The sequence below is a fragment of the Miniopterus natalensis genome, chromosome 8, assembly GCF_054644295.1.
Source record: "Miniopterus natalensis isolate mMinNat1 chromosome 8, mMinNat1.hap1, whole genome shotgun sequence".
Classification (NCBI taxonomy): Eukaryota; Metazoa; Chordata; class Mammalia; order Chiroptera; family Miniopteridae; genus Miniopterus; species Miniopterus natalensis.
This window is the reverse complement of record NC_142088.1, coordinates 3,168,574-3,191,642: the sequence shown is the minus strand read 5'-3', so window position 1 is coordinate 3,191,642 and position 23,069 is coordinate 3,168,574. Positions and strand designations below refer to the sequence as shown.

The window sequence follows — 23,069 nt, the reverse complement described above, 5'->3', positions numbered from 1 at the left end:
TCTTCGTGGTCATCGCCTCGAAGCACACCCTCTGGGTACCTTTTATACACCAGAAATTACTGCCGGCTCCAAAGAGAAAGACGTGGATTAAGGTTCAGAGAGATGAAGTATGTTCATTCATTCGTTCATTTAACAAATATTTAATTCTGTTCCCACCTGGGTGTTGCAGTATTGTGTGCCCAGGACAGGCCTTTCTGAGGCCCAGCACAGCACAGCTTCCTATGTGTGAATTCTAAAAATGCGAACACAGGACCTGCATGTCACACAAACGGTATTCGCTACAAAGTGTCTCTTCTTTTTCATGGCTGAGGAACTGCCTTGGGATTTTATAGCAGGTGAAAGTCATCAATATGCAAACACCTTCCTGTCCAAGAGAAGCACAAAAGTGCCCATTGGCAGAGGAGGTGGGTCCTTGCTGATTAAATGAACCCTCTTTGCAGTTATAATTTCCCAAAAGATCTTGACATAAACACGCTTTTCATAAACAGCCAACTTCAACTGCAAGGTCGTTAGGAGCAAGAGAGGGGATCTAAACCAACAACAGTCTAAAACGAAGTTTTGTTGAAAACTAGATTCACCCCCCCCTCCAAAAATGGAACGAAAACAAAGAGAAATAAACTGTGCATGTGGGTGAACTGAAACTAGAGAAAAACAAACAGTGCACCCGGTCCCCGGGCCTCGTGTTGACGTTGCCATGGGCTAAAGTCCCAGGATGAGATTGCAGCTCCAAGAGTGGCCTCAGGCTGGCACCTTTTCACAGGCTGAACGCTGCCCGGGTAAATGTTCACCCTGGATCAATGGTCTCTGGTTAAGCTCCAGACTGCCCGGTCCGAGGGAGCGAGGGGGTGACACCCGATAAACAGCTGCTCTCAGGACGAGGAGCGGGCCCCTGACACACAGAGACCCTCCCCCGGCTCCGAATGAAAACGATTTTCCCCGGCACGGAGAAGATGGTGCTGAAGACATTATTGGTCATGTTTGTCCTTGGAACGAGCAGCTGGTCCTGTGCAGGTAGGGGACTCCTCTCCACCGGATCTGGGGGAGGTGGCGGCCCGTGCCCCTGGCCTCACCGTGTCCCGCGTGCTTGCGTGTCCAGGGTTCCCGGTGTATGACTACGACCCGGCCTCGCTGCGGGCAGCCCTGGGCGCGTCGGTGGCAGACGTGAACGCTCGCTCCCTGAGCGCCTACCTGTTCCGGGCCTTCAGGAGCTCCGTAAAGAGGGTAAGCGTGCAGTGCCCCCTCCACGCCTCTTCCTACCGCTTTCTGCCTTTTTTCTTTGGTCAGTGTGTTGGGTACACTTTTTTTTCATTTTTCATTTTAAAATGATAATGGCTGGTCATCTCTTTCAGACGGTTTTTTGACAGAGAAGGGATTTAGTTACGATTCTGCCATAAGGCTCCCCAGCTCCTCAGGGGCCCGGGTCCTCCGACCTCCACCCTGCGCCTCGCCCTGGCCCCGTTCCCGGTTCCAGACGGTTCCTGCCGAGCATCCTGCCTTTGTAGCCCGTGTCCCCAGGGTGCCTCTTGAGACCCTTTATTAAGAACTGCTCCTTTATTAGAACCGAGGCCTTTTCAAGTCCAGCTGTTCTGCTTCTGACATTCACAGGAAATAAACTCTGGCTTTTGAGCTCACGAAATGCTTCCTTTGCCAGCGTGGTAGTTGTTTTTCCTGTTAGCGTTGGGCGTCGGGAAAGATGGGTTTTCTCGGCCTTCCCGGGACTAAGTCTGTGATAGGCAAAGAGAGAGAGGCAGAGGTATCCCCCAAAGGACATGAGGATCCTGGACAGCAAGTCGCCTCCCCCTCCTGTCCCCCGAGGATTTCATTCCTGTGCACAGGGGCAGAGATGCCCTCACGTTAGTTCAGGTGACGGTGGGGGCGGGCTGGGTCCTTTGAGCCACAGGCCGCGTGGGGCGTGGAGGGGCCCTCTGCCCGCGTCTCCCAGCCGTCTGCGGGCCACCTCCGCTCGCGCTTAGCTTGCTCCCTCTCTGACCGTGAGGAGCGCGTGGCTCATGGTTTCTTAGCTCTGGTCTCCAAACGCACCAAGCTCACCTTGACCCTTCCTCAGAAAACAGCTCCGTGTCCTGTTTCCAGGGCCCCGGGAAATGAATCGAATCATCCCAATCGGGCCAGAGGTCATGAAGACGACAGGTGATGCTTTAGTCAGTTAGGTGCGCAGCCCGGGGCCAGGCTGTCGTGGCCGGAGCGGGGCCCCTTGGCCTGGACACTGTGGTGTGGGGACCATGTGAGACGTGTGCAGTCAGCTGGCTGACACGCTGAGGGGCGAACCCGTCCTGGAAGGGAGCTGGGCCGCCATAAAGAACCTCGCTCCTCGCACTGGCTCCGTTGGCTTCTGCCTTTTGCATTTCACGAGGCCCACGTGCGCTGTGGGGAATCGTCCGCCTGCCAGGCCCGCAGGTGAGCAGTTTAAATCTGCTTAAGTTTCAGTTTAGCTGGGCTCCCGACAGAAGAAAGTGAGTAGTTCATTGGAGAGGTCCTGAGAGAGCCCAGGACGGACACCACAGAAGCCTGGCGGGGGGACACTAGCCGGTGTGAGGCAGGGCCACGCGGGCACCTTCCGGCAAGTGACCGTCTTGGTACAGACACAGGCGGGTGCCTGCAAACACACGCGCGCCCGCGTGCGCTCCTCAGTGAGCGCACAGAGATGCCGCCGTCCTATCTGGAAGCCTCCTCCTCTTGCCTCTCCGGCCTTTTCCGATTATTCAGATTCACTGGTCAGGCGACATTCCCTAGTGCCCCTTCCATGAAAACTTCTCGTGTCCACGAATGACTGCAAAACGACCCCAAGTATCGAAATGGGGAGTCATGAATAAGTTTGGCCAGTAGGCAAATTTGCGGAAGGTGAGAATCAGGAGGATCGGTTGTAAAGGTAAGTCGTCAGGCAGGACCCTTCCCTTGGGGTTGGGACACCGAGGGGCTGGTCTGTTTCCTCCGGGCAGTGCAGGGCCCCGGGCAAAGCGTCTCCCTGCTTTCAGCGAGAGGGCGCGGGAGGGTCACGGCTGAGATGCCTGACATTTTCCTGGTGGGTGATACTGTAGTGTTTTCCCGGCTGCTTTTCCTGGTGGGTGATACTGTAGCGTTTTCCCGGCTGCTTTTCCTGGTGGATGACACTGTAGCGCTTTCCCGGCTACTTTTCCTGGTGGATGACACTGTAGCGCTTTCCCGGCTGTTTTTCCCAGTGGATGATACTGTAGCGCTTTCTCAGATGGTACTGGAATGTTTTCTCATTGTGCCTGGAGAGACACTCTCACAACGTGAATTTCAGGACCACATCGATGGCACAGCCACACTGTTTCTGCGCAGGTCAGCGTCCTGGGTGAGGACAGCTTGAGCATGGATATAGAGTTCAGCATTCGAGAGACCACCTGCAGGAGGGACTCTGGGGCAGATCCCGCCACCTGTGACTTCCAAAGGGGCTACTACGTGGTAAGTGTGGTGGGACGGGCCACTCACCCTCCCAGAAACTGACACGAGGAAGCACCTCGTCTTCTTCCGTGACCTGGGGCCGCTTTGTTGTCACTCTGAGGGCGTGGCCTGCTGCCTGTTGTCCGGCCACACTGGGAGGCATTAAGTGTGCCCACGCTGTATGTTCCCTGGGTGGGGGCAGTGAGCCCAGTGGTCGAGGGCTTGAGCTCTGGAGTATGTGGTCCTGAATGATCCTGGCAAATTATTTAGTCCCTGCTGCCTCGGTTTCCTGACCTTTAAAATGGGGATATTGATGGTTCCAAGCAAAGTGAATACAAAGAGGCCAACTCCAAACAGATCCCAGAGACATTTCAGATTCTGCTTAAGATAATTTTGTAACGCGAACGGTGAGAGTCGCGTTCCTTTGCGGTGAACAGTTGTATACTCTCTCCCCCCCTCTGGCTCAGGCTGCACTGGGGATAAACATCAGGAGTAAATGTCAGTGACCATACATGGTCCCACCCCTGGTTCACCGCCGAGGGAGCACCACTGACCCAATGTTCGCCTTCCGAGGCGCTTGCGTTGAGATGTATGCGCTCTGGCCTGTTACGCTATCAGTTTATGTCGGGGTTGCTTCGTAGTGACGTAAAGTCTAAAAAAGAATCTTTTGTTTTATTATTTGTTTCATGAGACTTTTCGCCAGGGCTCTGTTTTACAAACGACCCAACCCCAAGTGTCACAGCATCTGTTAAGTGAAATCTGAGGCCTGTGGAGAGCCCTGGGCTCTTCTCGCTTCTTTCTGTTCACTTGGGAAAGTGAGGGCGGCCCCTCCGCGCTCGTGAGGGAGCGTCTGCGTTCCCGGGGCCCCTAATGTACCAGGCGCCTACGAGATAGATATTTCACTCTCTCCTTGGGTCTTGAGAAATTTCCCCTCTGGAAAAGCGAAAAGCCTCTGAGTTTTCCCTTTCTGCCCGCGTCCTCTTGTCCGGCCTTCCTGACCTCTCAGAGGGCCGAACCCTCTGCGAGCGGCTGGAGGTGCAGCTCATTGTTTCGCGCTTTGCAGCCCGCAGCCACCTGCAGGAGCACCGTGCGGATGTCAGCCAAGCAGGTGCAGGACGTGTGGGTCCGCTGCGGCTGGTCCTCCAGCTCCGAGTCGGACAGCAGTGAAGAGGTAGGCGCGGGGCTCGGCGTGCTCCAGGACAGCGCCCCCTAGGGTCCGTGAGGGTCCATGACAGCGACACGGCTGTGCCAGTCGGAGCCTCGCCCAGGGTGGGCCAGCACAGCTCCGCCTGCTCAGCTGATTCTCCCTTACAGACCTACAGTCTCATTTTCAATGTCCCTACTTCCTCCAGCCCATTCTCTGTATCTGTACATCTATATCTATTTCTACCTCTCTAGTTCCCCAAGATTTGTGAAACAGAGCTTCAAGTAACAATTAGCAAATCTTCACAGTTTTAGACCTAAGTATGCTGCTCATGGTCCCATGGTTTAGTGGAACAAGAGGGACATTTTTGCTGGACCCAAGTTCAAAATTATTTCCAGCTCTGCAGCCTAGGGCGGGATACCCAACCCTCACGACCTGCAGCTCCTTCGCCGTAAGGGCAGGAGTAAGTGCCAGGAACAAAGGCCATCCGGTAGGTAGGCTGTGGACCGGACCCAGGTGTGCCTGGGAGGTGGGCCTGGCGCCCGGGTCATGGCGGGCACGCAGCGAGTGGCGGGACACGCTTCCCCCTTCCGTCGCCCCGGAGTGGACTTGCCCGCTCCCTAACGTAGTCTGTGAGGGCAGGAGCGTTTGCTTCTGTCAGTCCAGGGTGATGATCGATGGGGGGTGGACACTCAGCAAGCACCCGCTGGACGAGCTTTTAAAGCTGAGGGAGAAGTGGCGAGGGTAAGGGTCTGCCTCTAACAGGATAAAAACAGCTGTCACGTCGTTTCTTCATAACGGGACAGTATTCTTGCCAGGCGTTTAAAACACATCTCTACCCGTATACAGCTGGTATTTTAGTTTATCTACTCATGGACTGACACGGACAGAAACCCACGACTGGAGGGAGCAGAACACAGAGGGGGGGCGGCTTGGGGGGAGGTCAGGAGACGCCTCACTGGTCACGTCGGGCATCCCTGGCTGGCCCTCATGGCAGTGGGGCTGTTGAAAGGTTTAAGTAGGGCAGTGACAGGAGAGATGAAGAGTGGATAGGAACTACCTAAGAGTAGATGGGGCGAGGCAGGACAGGTGAGCGAGACGGGGCTGGCAGGACAGGTGAGCGAGACGGGGCTGGCAGGACAGGTGAGCGAGACGGGGCTGGCAGGACAGGTGAGCGGGACGGGGCTGGCAGGACAGGTGAGCGGGACGGGGCTGGCAGGACAGGTGAGCGGGACGGGGCTGGCAGGACAGGTGAGCGGGACGGGGCTGGCAGGACAGGTGAGCGGGACGGGGCTGGCAGGACAGGTGAGCGGGACGGGGCTGGCAGGACAGGTGAGCGGGACGGGGCTGGCAGGACAGGTGAGTGGGACAGGCTGGCAGGACAGGTGAGCGGGACGGGGCTGGCAGGACAGGTGAGTGGGACGGGGCTGGCAGGACAGGTGAGTGGGACAGGCTGGCAGGACAGGTGAGTGGGACAGGCTGGCAGGACAGGTGAGTGGGACGGGGCTGGCAGGACAGGTGAGTGGGACGGGGCTGGCAGGACAGGTGAGTGGGACGGGGCTGGCAGGACAGGTGAGCGGGACGGGGCTGGCAGGACAGGTGAGTGGGACGGGGCTGGCAGGACAGGTGAGTGGGACAGGCTGGCAGGACAGGTGAGCGGGACGGGGCTGGCAGGACAGGTGAGTGGGACGGGGCTGGCAGGACAGGTGAGCGAGACGGGGCTGGCAGGACAGGTGAGTGGGACAGGCTGGCAGGACAGGTGAGCGAGACGGGGCTGGCAGGACAGGTGAGTGGGACGGGGCTGGCAGGACAGGTGAGTGGGACGGGGCTGGCAGGACAGGTGAGTGGGACGGGGCTGGCAGGACAGGTGAGTGGGACGGGGCTGGCAGGACAGGTGAGTGAGACGGGGCTGGCAGGACAGGTGAGTGGGACGGGGCTGGCAGGACAGGTGAGTGGGACGGGGCTGGCAGGACAGGTGAGCGAGACGGGGCTGGCAGGACAGGTGAGCGAGACGGGGCTGGCAGGACAGGTGAGCGAGACGGGGCTGGCAGGACAGGTGAGCGAGACGGGGCTGGCAGGACAGGTGAGCGAGACGGGGCTGGCAGGACAGGTGAGCGGGACGGGGCTGGCAGGACAGGTGAGTGGGACAGGCTGGCAGGACAGGTGAGCGAGACGGGGCTGGCAGGACAGGTGAGCGGGACGGGGCTGGCAGGACAGGTGAGTGGGACAGGCTGGCAGGACAGGTGAGCGAGACGGGGCTGGCAGGACAGGTGAGTGGGACAGGCTGGCAGGACAGGTGAGTGGGACAGGCTGGCAGGACAGGTGAGCGAGACGGGGCTGGCAGGACAGGTGAGTGGGACAGGCTGGCAGGACAGGTGAGTGAGACGGGGCTGGCAGGACAGGTGAGTGGGACAGGCTGGCAGGACAGGTGAGTGAGACGGGGCTGGCAGGACAGGTGAGTGGGACAGGCTGGCAGGACAGGTGAGTGAGACGGGGCTGGCAGGACAGGTGAGTGGGACAGGCTGGCAGGACAGGTGAGTGAGACGGGGCTGGCAGGACAGGTGAGTGGGACGGGGCTGGCAGGACAGGTGAGTGGGACAGGCTGGCAGGACAGGTGAGTGGGACGGGGCTGGCAGGACAGGTGAGTGGGACGGGGCTGGCAGGACAGGTGAATGAGAACTCTGACTGGGGCTAGGAGTTAGTAGTGAATATTGAGAGATTCTAGTTCATTCTATGACCTTTGAGACAATTGGAATTAATTACTAATGGCCCTGTAAATCAGCTCCTCTCCATGTCTGGCTTGGGAAGCTGATTCTGGCTGTTCGGGCAACCCACAAGCCTTCCTCGCTACAGAGTGAGGGCCACTCACGATCGCCCCAATCCCACATTTTGTAAGAAGATGCTGACGTTAGGTTAGGTTGTTCCCTGAAACAAACACGATTTTCACATAAACTCTCAGGTTGTTTTTCCTCGAAGATTAGGAGGTTGTAAAGAATTCTGAGAAAATTTTTAAAAAGAACCCCTTCAATTAAAGAATTCTGCAATTCAAAAGGAAGAGAGCAGGTGGAGTTTAATTCCTGGAAACCGAAATAGATTTCTTGGATGAAACAAAAAAATTAGAAAACAGCTGCGAACCGTTTTCAGTGGAATAAATGGTGACACTACCGACGCGAAAGATAAGAGACTGGATGGATTTAGACATGGAACAAACCAACCGCTGCTGGAAGCAGGAAACGCTTCCAACGGCCGGGCAGACTTGCATTTTTTTACAGCGTCTTTCCTTTTTCTCTCTTCCATGTGCTGATACATACTGGTGCCTACATTTATGTAGATGGTTTTTGGGGGTCTATTGGGATCCTCTACGTGGAGAAACAATTATCTATTTGGTAAGCTGAGATCTGTTCTTTTTTTAATGTTGGTTTTTTTTTCCTTGAAACAACTTCATATGGAAACTTTCTCTTGGTGAGTCATTTAATACTAGACATGTCTATACCTACCCTTGGAACAACTGCAGTCGTTACAGAAGATAAACACTTGCCTTCATTTTGGTTCCCTTCTCCACGCTAGGCAACAGCGATACAATGTTTCATTTAGGGGTCTGTTTATGTTTACAGAGAGGTTTTCATGCATGACTTCATCTGATGGCCCCACATCTCTGTCCAATAGTCAAGGTGGATGCTGGTTCCCCTTGAGAGGGTCTATAAACTTGAACAGTTTGCTCAGCCCTCCTGGATGCATGACCTAAGCTATGGGGCCCAGGATGCAGTAACCTGTAGCCAGGAGGACCTGGACTGAAGCTCATCTACTGGGCGGCCTCCAGCTGCGTGTCGAGGACGGACCACCCCTTTCCGAGTCTTGGTTGGGGGAGGGAGGCTCTCCTTTCTTTCCTTCTTGGGTGGCCCCTCGTTTGAAGTAGGATGGGTTAATGTCCTGTGGCCGTTGTTATGTTCCTGAGGCTTTTTCCTGTTGGTGCTGATGGTGGCCAAACTCTTCGGTGATCTCCCACTTCCCCCTTGTTTAAGGGGCACGTCTGGGGCATCAATAATAAATTCACAGAATGTCCCAGAAGCGGCAAGGCCTCACGACTGTTGCTGTGTTCCAGGCCTCGTTCCCAACACACCCAGAAGTGAGCAGTTTCAGGAACGGTCACGCGGTAAGTGGCCCTGTCTTCCTCCCGAGGTCAGCAGACTGTTCTCATCAGGCCAGGCTGGGTGGGAGTCGTTTCACAGGAGATCAACCCCTGACGCACAAACTGTTTTAAGTGGAAGTGGAAAGAGAGCACAGTACCACATAAGCTGGCTCTGCGCATCGCTCCAAAGGTAAACTTGAGGCAGTAAAAGCTCAGTTAAGTGTTACCAGGAGTCGAAACATCAAACCTGGCTCGGGAGATCAGCACTGACCTTCTCTCCTGCCCCCCGTTGGGGCGTTTTCTGAACCCAAATCCTTTCGATCTTCCCTTTGCCCTCTACTCTCAACTATAGTTTGTGATAAGCAGACAAAATTAACAGTATGCATTTTCTCACGTTTACAGATCGGTTTTCTTATTTAATCTTTGTGATAGCTCAGTAAACCAGGTTATTTACCTGCTTATATAGAAGAAATGAGTAATAACTCATGACATTAATTGTATACACAAAATTCTTACTCTGCCCTAATTGCTAGGCACAATTTTCTCCTTCAGTTTCACCACCATCCTGTGGGGTGGCGCTGTGTTCATTCCCATTTTGCTGATGAGCAAACTGAGGCTTAGTGAGTTTCTGTAACTTGCCCAAGGCTACGCTGCCATCATAAGACTTTGATCCAGTTGGCAAGTGGCAGAGAAAGGACTTTGATACAGACCTGCCGGATTCTGAAGCCTGTTTTTATTTTTTTCCATGCTGCTTTCCAAAACAACTGTGAGATTCACGCTCTGTCCCAGAGCTCTCCATCGCAATGATTAAAACACATACGAATATTTCATTGGATTCAGCCTCTGAGCCTCATTAGGCATGCTCCAATTTATTTGGACTGCTATGGCTTACAATCTGAGGCTTGATTTAAAAAAAAAAAAAAAAAAAATCCTAAGTTTTAGACCGTCTCCAAATTGTCACTTTGAAAGGATATACAGTTATTCCACCAGTGTGACCACCACTGAGAACATTTTTTCAACAACTTCTTTTGGAACTGCCTTCGTGGTTCATTTTTTTGAATTTCTGTCATGGTGGAAAATATTTGTTATTAGGCTTGATTTTGGAAATAGCCAAAAGACATTTGGAAATAAATCTGATTAATCAGATTAATAACCAATTGCTGTGTTGTCAAATTACCCCAAACTTAGCAGCTTGGAGCAATAATTGTCTATTCGCATAGTTTTCGAGGGTTGGGAACCCAGAAGCAGCTTAGCTGGGTGTGTCTGGCTGAGTCTCTGACAAGGTTACAGACACGATGTTGACCAGGGAGGGCTGTGATGTCATCCGAAGGCCTGCTTGGGGCCAAAGGGTTCACTTCCAAGGCTACTCACATGTTGGTTGGTGGGCCTCAGGTCTTCACGGGCTGTTGGACTGAGGGCTTCAGTTTCCCATGATATGGACCTTTCCACAGGGTTGTCTGAATATCTGCAAAATGCTGGCTTCCCCCAAGAAAATGATGGGGGGGGGGGTGCCCAAGCTGCAGAGTACCCAGGACAGAGGCATCGTCTTTTGTGACCTAATTCCAGAAGTGATAGACCGTCATTTCTGCATATTTATTAATCACGCAGACCCACCCTGGTTCTGTGTGGGCAGGGAATGCCCAAGAGTGTGAACAGCAGGAGGCCGCCTTGGAGGTTGGCTAACACACTGGGGAAATGCCATTTGGGATGAGAAATATATGGATGTAAATGAATGTGACTAGAATCCCAGAGCCGAAATCTAACAACATCTCGGGCTTTGGGAGCTTCTCTGACACAGATGGGCCGCTCTCCCAGAGGCGGCTTTGACCATGACAGTTTAGTTCAATGCAGCAAATCTGTGTGACAAGCACTGGGCAGACCCACAGGGGACCGAGAGAGAAATGTGACAGTCTGTGCCCTCGAGGGCTTGCCCTTGTGACTGAGACAGATCACATGAGGTGGGGAGAAATAAGCACTGGGTTCGAGAGAGCTTGACAAGAAAGACGAAGTTACGGGGTTCTGGGGGTAGTGTGGGTTCCGGTTATGCTCCGCACGGCCCTTCTCATTACTTCATTGTCGCCTGGTCGACGTCGGCTAACCCTCGGTGTGAGTGACAGAGCCTCTGCCCTTCTCTCTCCAGAGATCATGAGAAGGGCCTTCCCGCCTGGAAACAGAAGGCACCCAAGCCAGTGGCCCAGAGCGAGAGCAAACACTGGCCTCGAGTAGCAGCCTTGAGGTAAGAGAACAGGGTAAAACCTGTGTGTTTGGAAACAGAGGGAAAGCCTTCGCCTGAGCGCCCGCACCTGCCAGCGCCTGTGTGCGGGGCCCGGCCCCCCTTGCCCCCCTCGCCCCCCTCCCTGACCGCTCCCCTCTGCACCCTCCACCTCCTTCCCGTGGCTTTTGTAGTTCCTGCCACTGATGTGATCAAATTTAAGAGCAAACAAGAGACCAGCCCCTTGCTTTGGCCACGCGTCCCTTCCGCCCGCCCCTTTCTCTGCTCGGCTTCTTGCCACAGTTTCCACTCCGGCTCCGGCTCCGGCTCCCGCTGACCTCCTCGCCTCCTGTTTGCTTTTCTGCCGTTTGGAAACTGGGTTTTAACCCTTCAGATCTGTGAGGCCTGACCCGCCTGCCTTTTCTCGGTCGGTGACTTAGGTCCCGGTGAGGGCTCGGGCTGTCTGTCACCCGCCGGGTCGTCTCTCCCACTTGCCTGACTTTATCATCGCGATGCACATATTTCCAAGTCCTCAGCTCTTGTCCTGCTCGGCCTGGGACCCGGGCCCTGGGCCCTGATGGCCACTAGATGCAGTTGCTATGGAAATCCTGGGAGCAAGTGAAACTCAACTGGCCTCTTCTCCAGCTCCCTTTCTCAGTGGAAGCCACCACCATCCGCCTAATTTTCACAAGTTCACAATTTTAGAGCATCCTTGACTCTACTTTCCCCTCTGTCTTCTCCCAAAATTGGCAAATGACTGGTTTGGTCCGTGCATTTTCTCTGGCATTGGCCCAGGTCCCGGTCCCACGATGTCCGCCTCACACACTGTCCTCAGGTTTACCTGGAAGCACAGAGGAGACTCTGGGCCTTCTCCGTGAGACCCCCTAATATTCGCTTCACTTATGGGATAAAGCAGAGGTGTGCAAAAGTCAGACCCCAAGCCAGGGGCAGTATTGTGGGGGGCTGGAGACTGAGCCCTGGCTTCCCAGACCCACACTGGGCATTGAGTCTCATGGAGGGTGAGGTGCATTAACTCCCAGTTACTGGGGATTGGAGCAATTGAAGCTGTGTATTTCTGAAGGCGTTTGGTAAAGGGACATCATGAAGGACACACTTAAAGGAACCTTTGGACGCAATCATAGGTATCAACTCAGTGTGCATTCATTTTCACACACACGTGCGCACGCATACACCACACGCAAGTTAATAATAAAGCCTGGGCTCTCCCGGGCTTTACAGTTTACATAGCACTGTGTGCCTTCAGGATAAAGTCCGAACTCCCTAGCCTGGCCGGGGAAGGCCTTGGTGACCTGGCCCCTTCCACTTCTCTGGCCTGTTCCTCCCGAGTCCACCCAGCCCCTAAACCCCTGCAGCACTCAGACACCTGCAGTTCCTCCCGCTGGGCCTCTCCCTGGGACACCCCCCGGCGAGTCCCTCCTCCCCACTCAGGCCTCAGTGTGGGGGGCCCTCCCGGTTAGAGCTACATCCCTATGGGCCTCCCTCAAGTCAGCCCCGGGCACTGCAACGGCTTATCTCCTCTCTGCCCCTTCTGTCCCCACCAGCCTCCCGGGGCGCAGAGCTCGGGGAGCTTCCTCGCCATCGGCTCCCGGTGCCCGCCCAGGGCTGGGCACGCAGCAGGCATTCGGGAAGCGTGCTTTGACTGAATGATGGGATTCTTCACTTGGGTTCCTTGAGAGTCTATTATTTAAAACAAACAACCAACCAACCAACCAACCAAAAAAACCCAGCTAAGCATAGTGTAATTGATTTAAAAGAAGACAACTGACTTTTTACTAAAATAGAAGGAAAATTGACCAGTGAGGTCATATTGGGTGGAAGATAGTAGGTTTACTTTTCCATCTATGTGCCCCTAAAAATAAAAACCAGCTTCAGCTGAGATCTAGAAACTACTCATTATGAAGAAACAGACTCATCACTTTCCTTTTTTACAAACTTAGGTCATTTCCTTCTGTTTTGTGGAGCATCCTCGGGGGGGGAAAGATAGGCTTCTCCAGGCAGGGCCTCTATTTTATTATTAATGATATGCGTGTATTGGGCATGCACGTGTATGTATTGCTATATAAATCCATGACCTGATTTCTATAAAAAGAATTGATGGCTTCTTTTAAAAAACATGTTTTTTTAAAAAACTGATTTTGTTGTGTTTTTTAGAGAGGGGGGGAGAGAGAGACAACTATTTGTTGCCTCACTTACCCACGCATTCACTGGTTGTGTCCTGTGGGTGCCCTGACCGGGGATCACAGCTTTGCCATATCTGGACAAGGCTCTAACCAACTGTGCTACCTGGCCGGGGCCAAAAAACCCATCCCCGTAAAGACCGCACAGACCAAAGGCCAGCGGCTGCTGCCTGGCCTGGGCATTGACTGACATCCCGGCTGTGTCCCTGCCCTCCCCTGGCCTTCTGCAGGGCAAGTGCTCTGAGTTTTCTAGAATCATAAGCAAGGCTGGTCAGGCTCACACAGGGAGTCCGGCGAGGGGGCCGACCCCCAGGGTCTGGGGTGGCGGGCCTGGCTCCCATGGACAAGCTGGGACAGTGAGCCGTCCCCTAACCTCTAGGGCTCAGGGCCTTCAAAGACGTATTATTAGTATTCTTGATTTTGTTCCTACTGGGCCATGAACTCCTTGGGGCTGTCGTAGCTTGTTATCCTTAATATCTTAGTTTAACAAGAAGAAAAATACGATTAATGAGACTATCTTAAAATATTAGTAATAATATCCTTTGCTTCATGATGCTAGCAACGCTGCCTAGAATATAAAAGGGGTTCAATCAGGCTGGAAGGAAGGGAGGGAGGAATGAACCCATAATAAAAATCAGCGTGACTTTTTCCAAACGGAATGTCACATCGCCCAGGGTGAGCATCCCACGGGCGGAGCTGCTGGCTCCCACCGAGAGCCCGTCTCAGCTTCTGGAACAAAACAGGAGCTGAGTAGGAGTGTTTGTAGCACAGCAAACACGGCTCCGGGATTCTTTCTAGAAAACCATTTCCTATATATCGGAGTGGCCAGTGGAAGGTACTAATTAAACAAAGAGCCCTGAAATGTTCTCGCATTTGCTGTTGTGAAAGAGGAGCTGTGGCGAGTCAGGGCCCCACGCTCACGCGGGAAGGGCTCTACGAGAGGGCCCCGCGCTTCCCTGGTCGTCGTTGCTGGATTGGCTCAGCCGTTTTCATCACGCGGGGGCCAGCAGACCACAAGCCACACCGCCCGGCCCCCAACCACAGCGGCGTGAGTCACGAGCGTGCCTTTATGTCGGTTGTCACTGGTGTGGAATTCCTGAACTCCGAGCCCCCGGCCGGCAAAGGAGGCGACCCTTAGCGAGGCCTCTTGTCGAGCACTGTGTGGCGGGAAGAATCAGTCTCCTGGTTTCGTCAGTGTGTTCGATGCATGTTCACCAAATGGCCGCTTCATGCCTGTCCCCAGATCAGAACTCCCGGGGGTGCCGGGGTCCGTGTTTGGGCCCTGCGCGCACGCTGCCTTATGGAAATCTTGCAGCGGTCCCCTCGATGGGCTGTCGTCATTATCTCCGTTTCCTGGGTGAGGCCCCGAGGCCCCGAGGGCCCTGCTCTCAGAGGCTGTGCTGCCATGGGATGTCGCTCTGGATGTCTGTCTGTCTGTCCCAAAGCCCCTCTCTTCCTGCGATGCTCCATCTCGTGGCAATATCCCCATGTTTAGAAAACAGCACAAGAGGGCTGTTTCTCTAAGATACATTTCTCTAAGATACATTTGTAGTTGTCTGGGGGAAGCTAGGTGGCTGGTAGCCAACGGGAGGCCAGGAGGCGATGGAGCAGAAGTGTTTACAATGTATCTACCTGCCATCAGCTCCGTGGGTGGCCCTAGAACGCCCGCCCGCCCGAGTGAGCTGCTGGGTGATTTCCACACCAGGTCTCAGACCCACGAGTGACTTCTTGTCCTGAGCTCCATGACCGCCCACCTCCTGGGGCGGCCAGACCCCCAACCCCCTCATAAGATGGGAAAGACCCGGCCGGTGCTCGGAGGGGGGTGCACGCCTGGCTGTGGGTGACTTTACTGGCTCTGCTCGGAGACTCGCGCACCGTGTGCACCGGCCGATCGCCCCCCCGGGCACCGTCCATGCTCCTCGCTGTTAGCAGCAGTTCTGCTCTGCAGAGTCTGCAAACACCCAACCGGTGGGGCCTGTGGGGAGCCCAGGGTCAGGCTCCCGCCAGCCGCTGGTCACATTTCACGTGTGTTTCTGTTTAAAGACCTTATTTAATATACGTCGTGGACTTATGAACGTGGAGTTCACCACCGGCAGCTCTAACGCAGGCCTGAAGGAAGCTCGTGAACACGTGTGTTTTCTCCCGAGGCCCCGCGCAGCCTCCGTGAGCTCAGGACCGCTGGACAGGGCTCGGCGCTGCACCCGGGGGCCCCTGTACACAGCGAGATCACCCTCAATGAGGGCAAACGTGCACAAAACGCGGCTCCATAAAGGCCCTTGTTTACAGAGTGAGGGTGAGACATGGGGACAGGTGTCACCTAGTCCCACCCCCACAGGTGGAAAGACTCGAAGGTTTTGTCGCTCTGAGCATGTTCCGGAACGAAGCTGGAAGCGCCACAAGTATTGACCTGGGGGCTACAAATAAACATTAGTGAGGAGGCGGGCTTCTGAGAGTACTGAGACTCTGCCGCAGAGCGGTCCCACCCCGGTCTGTCCCCAGCTTCTCCTGAATCTCCTGCTTCCATCTCATCCGGTCTTTAAGGCAAGGCGCCCGCACTCGCTGCCTCCAGGCCTTCTCTCCAGGCCCTCTCCGGACACTGGCCCTCCCTGCCCCATCCACCCCTTTTCCTGAACTTCGGCCAAATTCTTGTTCCTCTCAAAGTCACCTCTGTACGGTCACCACACCAGTGTTAACACCCTCACAGGCCCAGGCCCTGCTCACCTGGAGGGTCTGGACTCCCAGGTGATGAGCAGCCTGAGGAGCCGGGCCTCCCCCCGCCCGTGGTCCCTGTCTGGGTCCCCTGCTTCTCTCTGCCTCCGTTGCACCTGGAGGAGTCACCTGCCGACTAGTCCTCTGGTCCCCAGTCTGGGTCTGAGCTCCGCGCCCAAGCCCCTGCTGCTGGACTTCAGCACTCCCCCCCCCCCCCCCCAGCGTATCCCTGGAGCCCAGGTACCCTTTCCTCGGGGTTCCCTGCACTGGGGTGTCTCTGAAATTTCATTTACTGTGCTGAGCTCTGCTCCGTCTTCTCCACTGGTATGAGATTCCTTCTTTCCTCCCTCTCCGTTGGAGATCGGGGCTATACCTTATTGATCTTTGTAACGCCCAATAGATACTCAGTGCTGACATGCTTATTGGAGGGATGGACGGACGGACGGACGGACGGATGGATGGATGGATGGATGGATGGATGGATGGGTGGATGGATGGATGGATGGGTGGGTGGTGGATGGATGGATGGGTGGGTGGTGGATGGATGGATGGATGGACGGACAGACGGTGGGTGGATGGATGGATGGATGGATGGATGGATGGATGGATGGATGGACGGACAGACGGTGGGTGGATGGATGGATGGGTGGGTGGGTGGATGGGTGGATAGATGGATGGGTGGATGGATGGATGGATGGATGGGTGGATGGATGGATGGGTGGGTGGATGGATGGATAGATGGATGGGTGGATGGATGGACGGACGGACGGTGGATGGATGGATGGATGGGTGGTGGATGGATGGTTGGATGGATGGATGGGTGGATGGGTGGATGGATAGATGGATGGATGAATGACTCCAGCTGCACAACCTCAGATGACCACAGCTGAGGCCAGCCTGCCCCTCTACTGGCTTAACTGGTTCCTTTCCTCCTCACTCCCCCATCAGCTGCTCCTTAGACCAGCCTGAATCCCTGTGAGTGGCCGCAGCCCTTCCTCTGGACCTTCCCTTTTTGAGACGTGAACTTCCTATCTGGGGCTGTGTCTCCTTTACCTGGCCTCCAGTACCTGCTGTCTCCCCGCAGGGGCCCCTCGCCGTTTCCTTTGTTTGAGGAGCTGGCCGAGTTACCATCTCGGGGGCCGTGCTGAACCGAGCCCAGGACTCCCAGGGCCCTCGCCTCCTTCGCAAGAAGGTAAACTGCACATCCCAAGGCCTACTCCTCTGGCCTCCTCTCCTGGAAGAAGTCCCACTGAGGGAAGATGCTGCATGAGCTGCGTTATTCTCCCTTGGATCGGTTGCAGCCCTTATTAATAAATGTCTTACTTTTTCTTTCATTGCCTGATTTAAGAAAAAAAAAAAAATAGAACTGTTGCCCAGCCAGTGTTGCTCAGTGGTTGAGCATGGGCCCATTTACCAAGAGGTCACAGGTTCGATTCCCGGTCAGGGCACATGCCCGGGTTGCAGGCTCGATCCCCAGTAGGGGGCGTGCAGGAGGCAGCCGATCAATGTTTCTCTCTCATCGATGTTTTTCTCCCTCTCTCTCCCTTCCTCTCTCTGAAATCAATTTAAAAAAACATATTTATATTTAAAAAAAAGAGGCCTTGTGGCTTTCCTTTGAACAAGGCAGGCCTGTCCTCCCCACCACTGCCTCTATAGAAAGTCCCTACGAGACAGACATCTGTAGCCCTCTCCATGAAAATGTCGCCGTGCCGTGCTGAAGCTCGCAGCAGAACAATCTGGCCTCTCTCCAGAGGCAGGTGTGACCAGAGCCCACCTGTCCCGCATGGCTGTTTACGTGGGAATCCTCAGCGGCGTCCACAAGCATATTGACGTCACATTGCCGGGCTTGTCCCCGGGAGCCAGGCCACACCCCTGGAGGGGCCGAGGCTCCCTTCCCTGTCCCTTCACAGCTTGGATTAAAGATTGCCCAGAGTTCAAATATTTAATGTTCTTCCTTATTTCCCATTCCTGGAATGACTCGGTGTGGCGTGGCCCGTGGCCAACGTGTCCCATTCCTCCCTCGCCCAGGCACTGGGCAAGGCCTCACCTACGGGGCTGCCTGGGCCCGAGCCTCGCCCGTGACCTCGCCGTGACCTCCGCGCTCGGGGCAGCTTCCCCGGGGGTTTGCACTGTTTTCCTATCTGGTTCGCAGCAAGGGTTTCGGTGTGGGTCCTATGATCAACTTTCTACACATTTCACGGACGCCGTCTGATTTGCTCCGTGGCGGGGGTGCTAGTGGCTCAGGGGCCGCGGGGCAGGGGCACAGGGCGACTGGTCCTACGGGTGCCCTGCCCTGCGGATGCCCGCTTGTGGCCTTTTCGCCGTGAAGCTCGGGCGGGTCAGCTCCGGGTCACTGTGGCCTCTCCGTGCTCCATTCTCTCCCCTCAGCTCGGGTCTCCTCCTTCCCTGGGCTCTGACCCCTCCACTCTTCCTCAACCCAAGGAGGGCAAAGCTGGGGATTTTCCCATCCTGCCCGAACATCCCGTGTGAAGAGCTCTGTTTTATAGGAATAGGGCGAATAACTCTGAATTCTGCGCCCCCTTCCCTAAGAAAAAAGTATAATTAAATCTTTAGAAAGTTAATGAATGGGTCTGAAATTCTCCCAAGAGGATGGCAGCCAAACCGTTGGTTTGATGGGTCCCTCTAGCCGTCCAGGGTCACCATGTGTGCTTCTTTCAAAACCACTGCAATGCCCTGGCCAGTGTGGCTCAGTGGTTGAGTGTCGTCTCATGCTCCAGGAGGTCGCCGGTTCGATTCCCGGTCAGGGCACATGCCTGGGTTGTGGGCTCAGTCCCCAGCAGGGGGCTTGCAGGAGGCAGCCGATCTATGTTTCTCTCATAGATGTTTCTCTCTCTCTAAATATCAATAAAAACGTATTTTAAAATAAAGCACTGCAAGCCCGGCCTCAGTCCTACCTGCCCTCTGATACATGTGCACGAAGGTGACCCGTGAGCTTGGTTCTCTGATTTGGCCACGGGGACCCCAGGAGGGTGGGGTGGGGAACTGCTCTATCCCGCAGAGCCCTGTTAAACATCCACACTGTCTCCCACCTATTTCCTTCTTCCCTGGACTGCAGGCCCAGACTCCCCAGCTTATGAAATTCGATGAAAAGCTGGGGTTCCTTCCAAGTTTTCCTCTGCCTGTGACATTGGCATTCTTTCTTTTCACATCCAAATAGACACTCCCTTGGCTATCACTCAACAGAAAGCTGGCATTCCCTGCAAGCCAGACAAAACCAGCTAGAAAAACAAAATGAATGGGCACATGGGACATCTGAGCCTGTTCTACCCTGACCTGGGGGGTTGCGGGGGAAGGGAGACAGCAGGCTGTTGGGGCGCCCAGCTGCCCTGGGGCTCCGAGCCCTGCGCACTGGGCAGGAGAGCAGGCTCGGTGCTTTCTCCAGGTCCCCGGAACTGGGTCACAGCGACACTGGGAAATGTGTGTCATTCTCTGGGCAGAAGCAAAGTGGCTGTTGCTACTGTTCAAAGGCAGAGCTCGGCTTGGTGGCAGCAACTGCTGAAGGCTGCCTGCTCGCTCTACGCTTTCTCCTTTCTTTCCTGCTCTGCACCGGGAACCCTCTCCGGGGTCCCCTCCATGGGCCCGGGGACTCTGAGGGTGGGTGTCAACGGTCACTGCGTCCCATTCCAGCCACGAACTGGGGTGGGGACATTCTGTCCTCAACTCTACAAGTTAGCTTTACCTACATTTAAGGAAAATGCACTGCATAGTCAGAGAAAGCATTACATTAAAAAATACATAAAATTCACCCCAATTCCCACCACCTACATTTGAAATCGACTATAGAAATATGCTTCTGACCAAGAATGAGATGCTGGCTGCCCCCACCTTCTTTTCTGATCCCTGTCAGATAATAAAAAGCTCAATGATGCCCAGGCCAGTGTGGCTCAGTTGGTTGGGCTTCATCCTGTGCACCTAAAGGTTGCTGGTTCCGTCCCCAGTAGGGGGCGTGCAGGAGGCAGCCAATTGATATTGTGCTCTCACATCCGTCTTTCTCTCTTTCTCTCTCTCTCAAAAGCAATAAAAATATATATATTTTAAAAAGCTCTATGGTTCATTTTAGCCCTAAAATACTTTCAGGTCTTCAATAAGAATAATGCCATGTTGTAGGGCCCGTATGCATAGTACATACTAATATATGCATCTTAGCATGTGTCCTATGATACAGTCAAAACTAAGGGGCATGACACCCTCTTCCTTCTTGTCTCAGACACATCTGGGGCCGAGCCTGCAGTGGGGAAGGGAATGGGACACAGTCTGTTCTCGCCTGCGCTCTGCAGGGTGAGGGAGGGGACTGCACTGTGCTTTGGGGGCAGGGTAGCTGTGCGTCCTGGGGCCCGACCCATAGGACGGTTGGTTCTTCCACTCGGGTTTCTACAGAAATGTCTCTGCACTCTCTCCTGGGTCCTAAACGGACACAGCCCATGCTACATGGTCCCTGTCACAGCCCATGCTACATGGTCCCTGTGACTCCCGACTCAGCCCTGGGGATTCCTCCATCACCCCCCCCCCAGGTCTTCTCGCCCCTCCACACAGCCACACTAGACTCATGATGCCCCATGCCAGCTGCCCTGGGTTGGATAGTGCCCCCCCCCAAAAAATTCATGTCTCCCCAGAATCTCAGAATGTGACCTTATTTGGACATAGGGTCTTTGCAGATGTAATTTGTTAAGATGAGGTCCTACTGGATTAGGGTGGGCCTCATCCAGTGACTGGTGTCCTTATAACAAAACAGAGACATAGGGACAGAGGGAACAAGTCTGTGTGATGACGCAGCTGCAGGCAGAGTTTGGCACGAGGCGCCTACAAGCCGAGCAAACAGGAGCCGGGCGCAAGGCCGGGACCGATTCTCCTTCCGAGTCCCCAGGGGGGCCAACCCTGCCGACCCCTTGGCTGACGCCTTGAATTCAGATGACTTCCAGCCCTCATAGGTGTGAGGGAATAAAATTTTTGTGGTTTTAAGCCACCCAGTTGTGGCCATTTGTTATGACAGCCCTAGAAAACAAACATACGAATTATATTATAAACATTTTCCCGTGTTGTTAGACATCGCAGTAATTATTTTTTATGATAACACACTATTCTGTAGTATTAAGAAGCCAAATCAACACTCTATTGTAAAATGCTTAACATTTGAAAACTGAGCTAACTAAGTAATGAGTTCAACACTCTTGGACATACAGGGTGAGTACCTGGTAGTTTCCTCAGGAAGGTTTCCTGGGGGGAACTATGGGGTCGAAGGCTGCACCCTCGGCTGGGCCTGTCCTCCCCTGCCTGAAGCCTGTAATTTCTGTAACTGTTATTTTATGCTGGTTGGTACAAGACATGTAATAGCCCCGTGACTCATGTCTAGAACAATTCTTACAGCTGCCGTCCTTGCGAGCATGAAAAGCAGCCCTCTGTAAACGGGGCACAACCCGGTGCTTAGCCTGTCTGGGCTGCCCATCCGACACGTTCCAGCCACAATGAGCTCACGTCCCTCAATTTGGTGCCAGTTGTGTATTAAAAAATGTGTTTCTTTGTGCTTTTCCTTTTATTGGTCTCAACTCTTAAAAAAAGCCAGCCCTGAAATACAGCAAGTCATCCTTAAATTGAGCACCGGGCACAGGCGTGGCTTGCTTGGGTCAGCTCCCTTCTCCTCCAACACCTCATAACATAAATGTCCTGGCTGCTGGAAGTCATGTCACCCCAAGATGTCTTTGGGCATCTTTGTTCTGAAGAAGTCAGCATTGAAAAAAATTACTTGCCCCGCCAGTGTTGCTCAGTGGTTGAGTGTCCACCTATGAACCAGGAGGCCACGGTTCAACTCCCGGTCAGGGGGTCAGGGCATATGCTGGGGTTGTGGCCTCGATCCCCAGTCGGGGGCCTGCAGGAAGCAGCCAATCAATGGCTCTCTCTCATCATTAATGTCTCTATCTCTCTCTCCCTCTCCCTTCCTCTCTCGCTAAAATCACTAAAAACATATTTTTAAAAAGAAACATTATAATAAAAGCAATGTAATTCAACTCTTAGGAGGGACTGTATTCATGTAAAATTAGGAGACAACATTTTCTGAAACGTTATAGACTAGACAAGTGTCTTTACAGATAACAAATTGGGTTTAAGGGGGGACAAGCCTTGTACCAAACGACCAGCTTCTGACTTGGCTCCAGCCCTCTCACCCCTCCAGGGGTTCCCCAGTGGTGTTCGGCAGGGCCCCAGCTCTGGATTCTACGGCCCGAGTTACAGGGAGGCCGGTCCTGAACCAGCGGAAGGAAAACTGTCCTAACACTTGAGCTGTTTGCTGGTTGCTCAGGAACAGAGGGACATGGTGGCTATGGGGGTGAGCTCAAGGCTGCCCTGATGCCATAGGAAGCAGGGGCAGAGGAGGGGTGTCACTGTGCCAGTGGGTCTCCTGGCGACACACCCAGGCCCTTCCTGGGGTGAGCGGTGTAATCTCCAGTGTGAAGGTTAAATTTGCAAGTCACACTGTAGGAAGTGAAATAGGCAGCTCCTGAGCATTCCCCGGGGCCACAGGGACGAATGCTAACAACCCTATTAAGAGTGACGGGACATGTCCTTGTGCTCATCAGTGAAAGTCACCTCCAGATAGCAATAAATTGATTCCTGAATATCGTGTGCAGCATAATTAAACAAATAAACAAATGGCCCAGAAATGAAACTCTAATCGACTTGGTGGGAAGTAATTTGCGAACAGATCCTTCTGCTGCTCAGGCTACGAACAGCGTCTCTGGGAGAGGTCGGCGGCGTCTTGGGCACATTTTCTAATTACGAATGCTAATCACCTGCATCATCATTTGCATACCATTATGAGGCAGAAGCCACAGAGGGCAGAGGCTCTGGAATTTGCCCCCCCCACCTCTTCATTCAGGAACGAGGGGACTTCCATCCAGGATGCATTAGCCAACAGCCAGGGTGGCTGGAGCAGAGTTCACCCCCGGGCATGTCTTCGGGGAGGTGGGGGTTTCCAGCTCTGAGACCTTAGGACAAATGCAGCTTTATCTCTGTACCTACACCTGTCCCTGCAAATGTGTCTGCACCTTTACCTAGACCTGTATCTAACCTATATATGTCTAGATCTAGATCTATACCCTCTATTTACATCTGTCTGTCTATATCTATCTCTATCATCTATCTATATCTATCTATCTATCTATCTATCTATCTATCATCTATCTATCTATCTATCTATCTATCTATCTATCTATCTATCATCATCATCATCATCATCATCAT

The 23,069-nt window shown here is 54.0% G+C and overlaps 1 protein-coding gene across 1 annotated transcript; it reads left to right on the top strand.

The window, feature by feature from the left end:
* Positions 1 to 920: 920 nt before the first annotated feature.
* Positions 921 to 16,871, top strand: SPP2 (secreted phosphoprotein 2). The gene is made up of 8 exons (XM_016204623.2): positions 921 to 1,011; positions 1,097 to 1,221; positions 3,322 to 3,444; positions 4,487 to 4,594; positions 7,899 to 7,953; positions 8,670 to 8,720; positions 10,837 to 10,932; positions 16,764 to 16,871. The coding sequence occupies exons 1-7, from the start codon at positions 921 to 923 to the stop codon at positions 10,920 to 10,922; spliced, it is 639 nt and encodes a 212-aa protein (XP_016060109.2). The 3' UTR covers positions 10,923 to 10,932; positions 16,764 to 16,871.
* Positions 16,872 to 23,069: the final 6,198 nt, after the last annotated feature.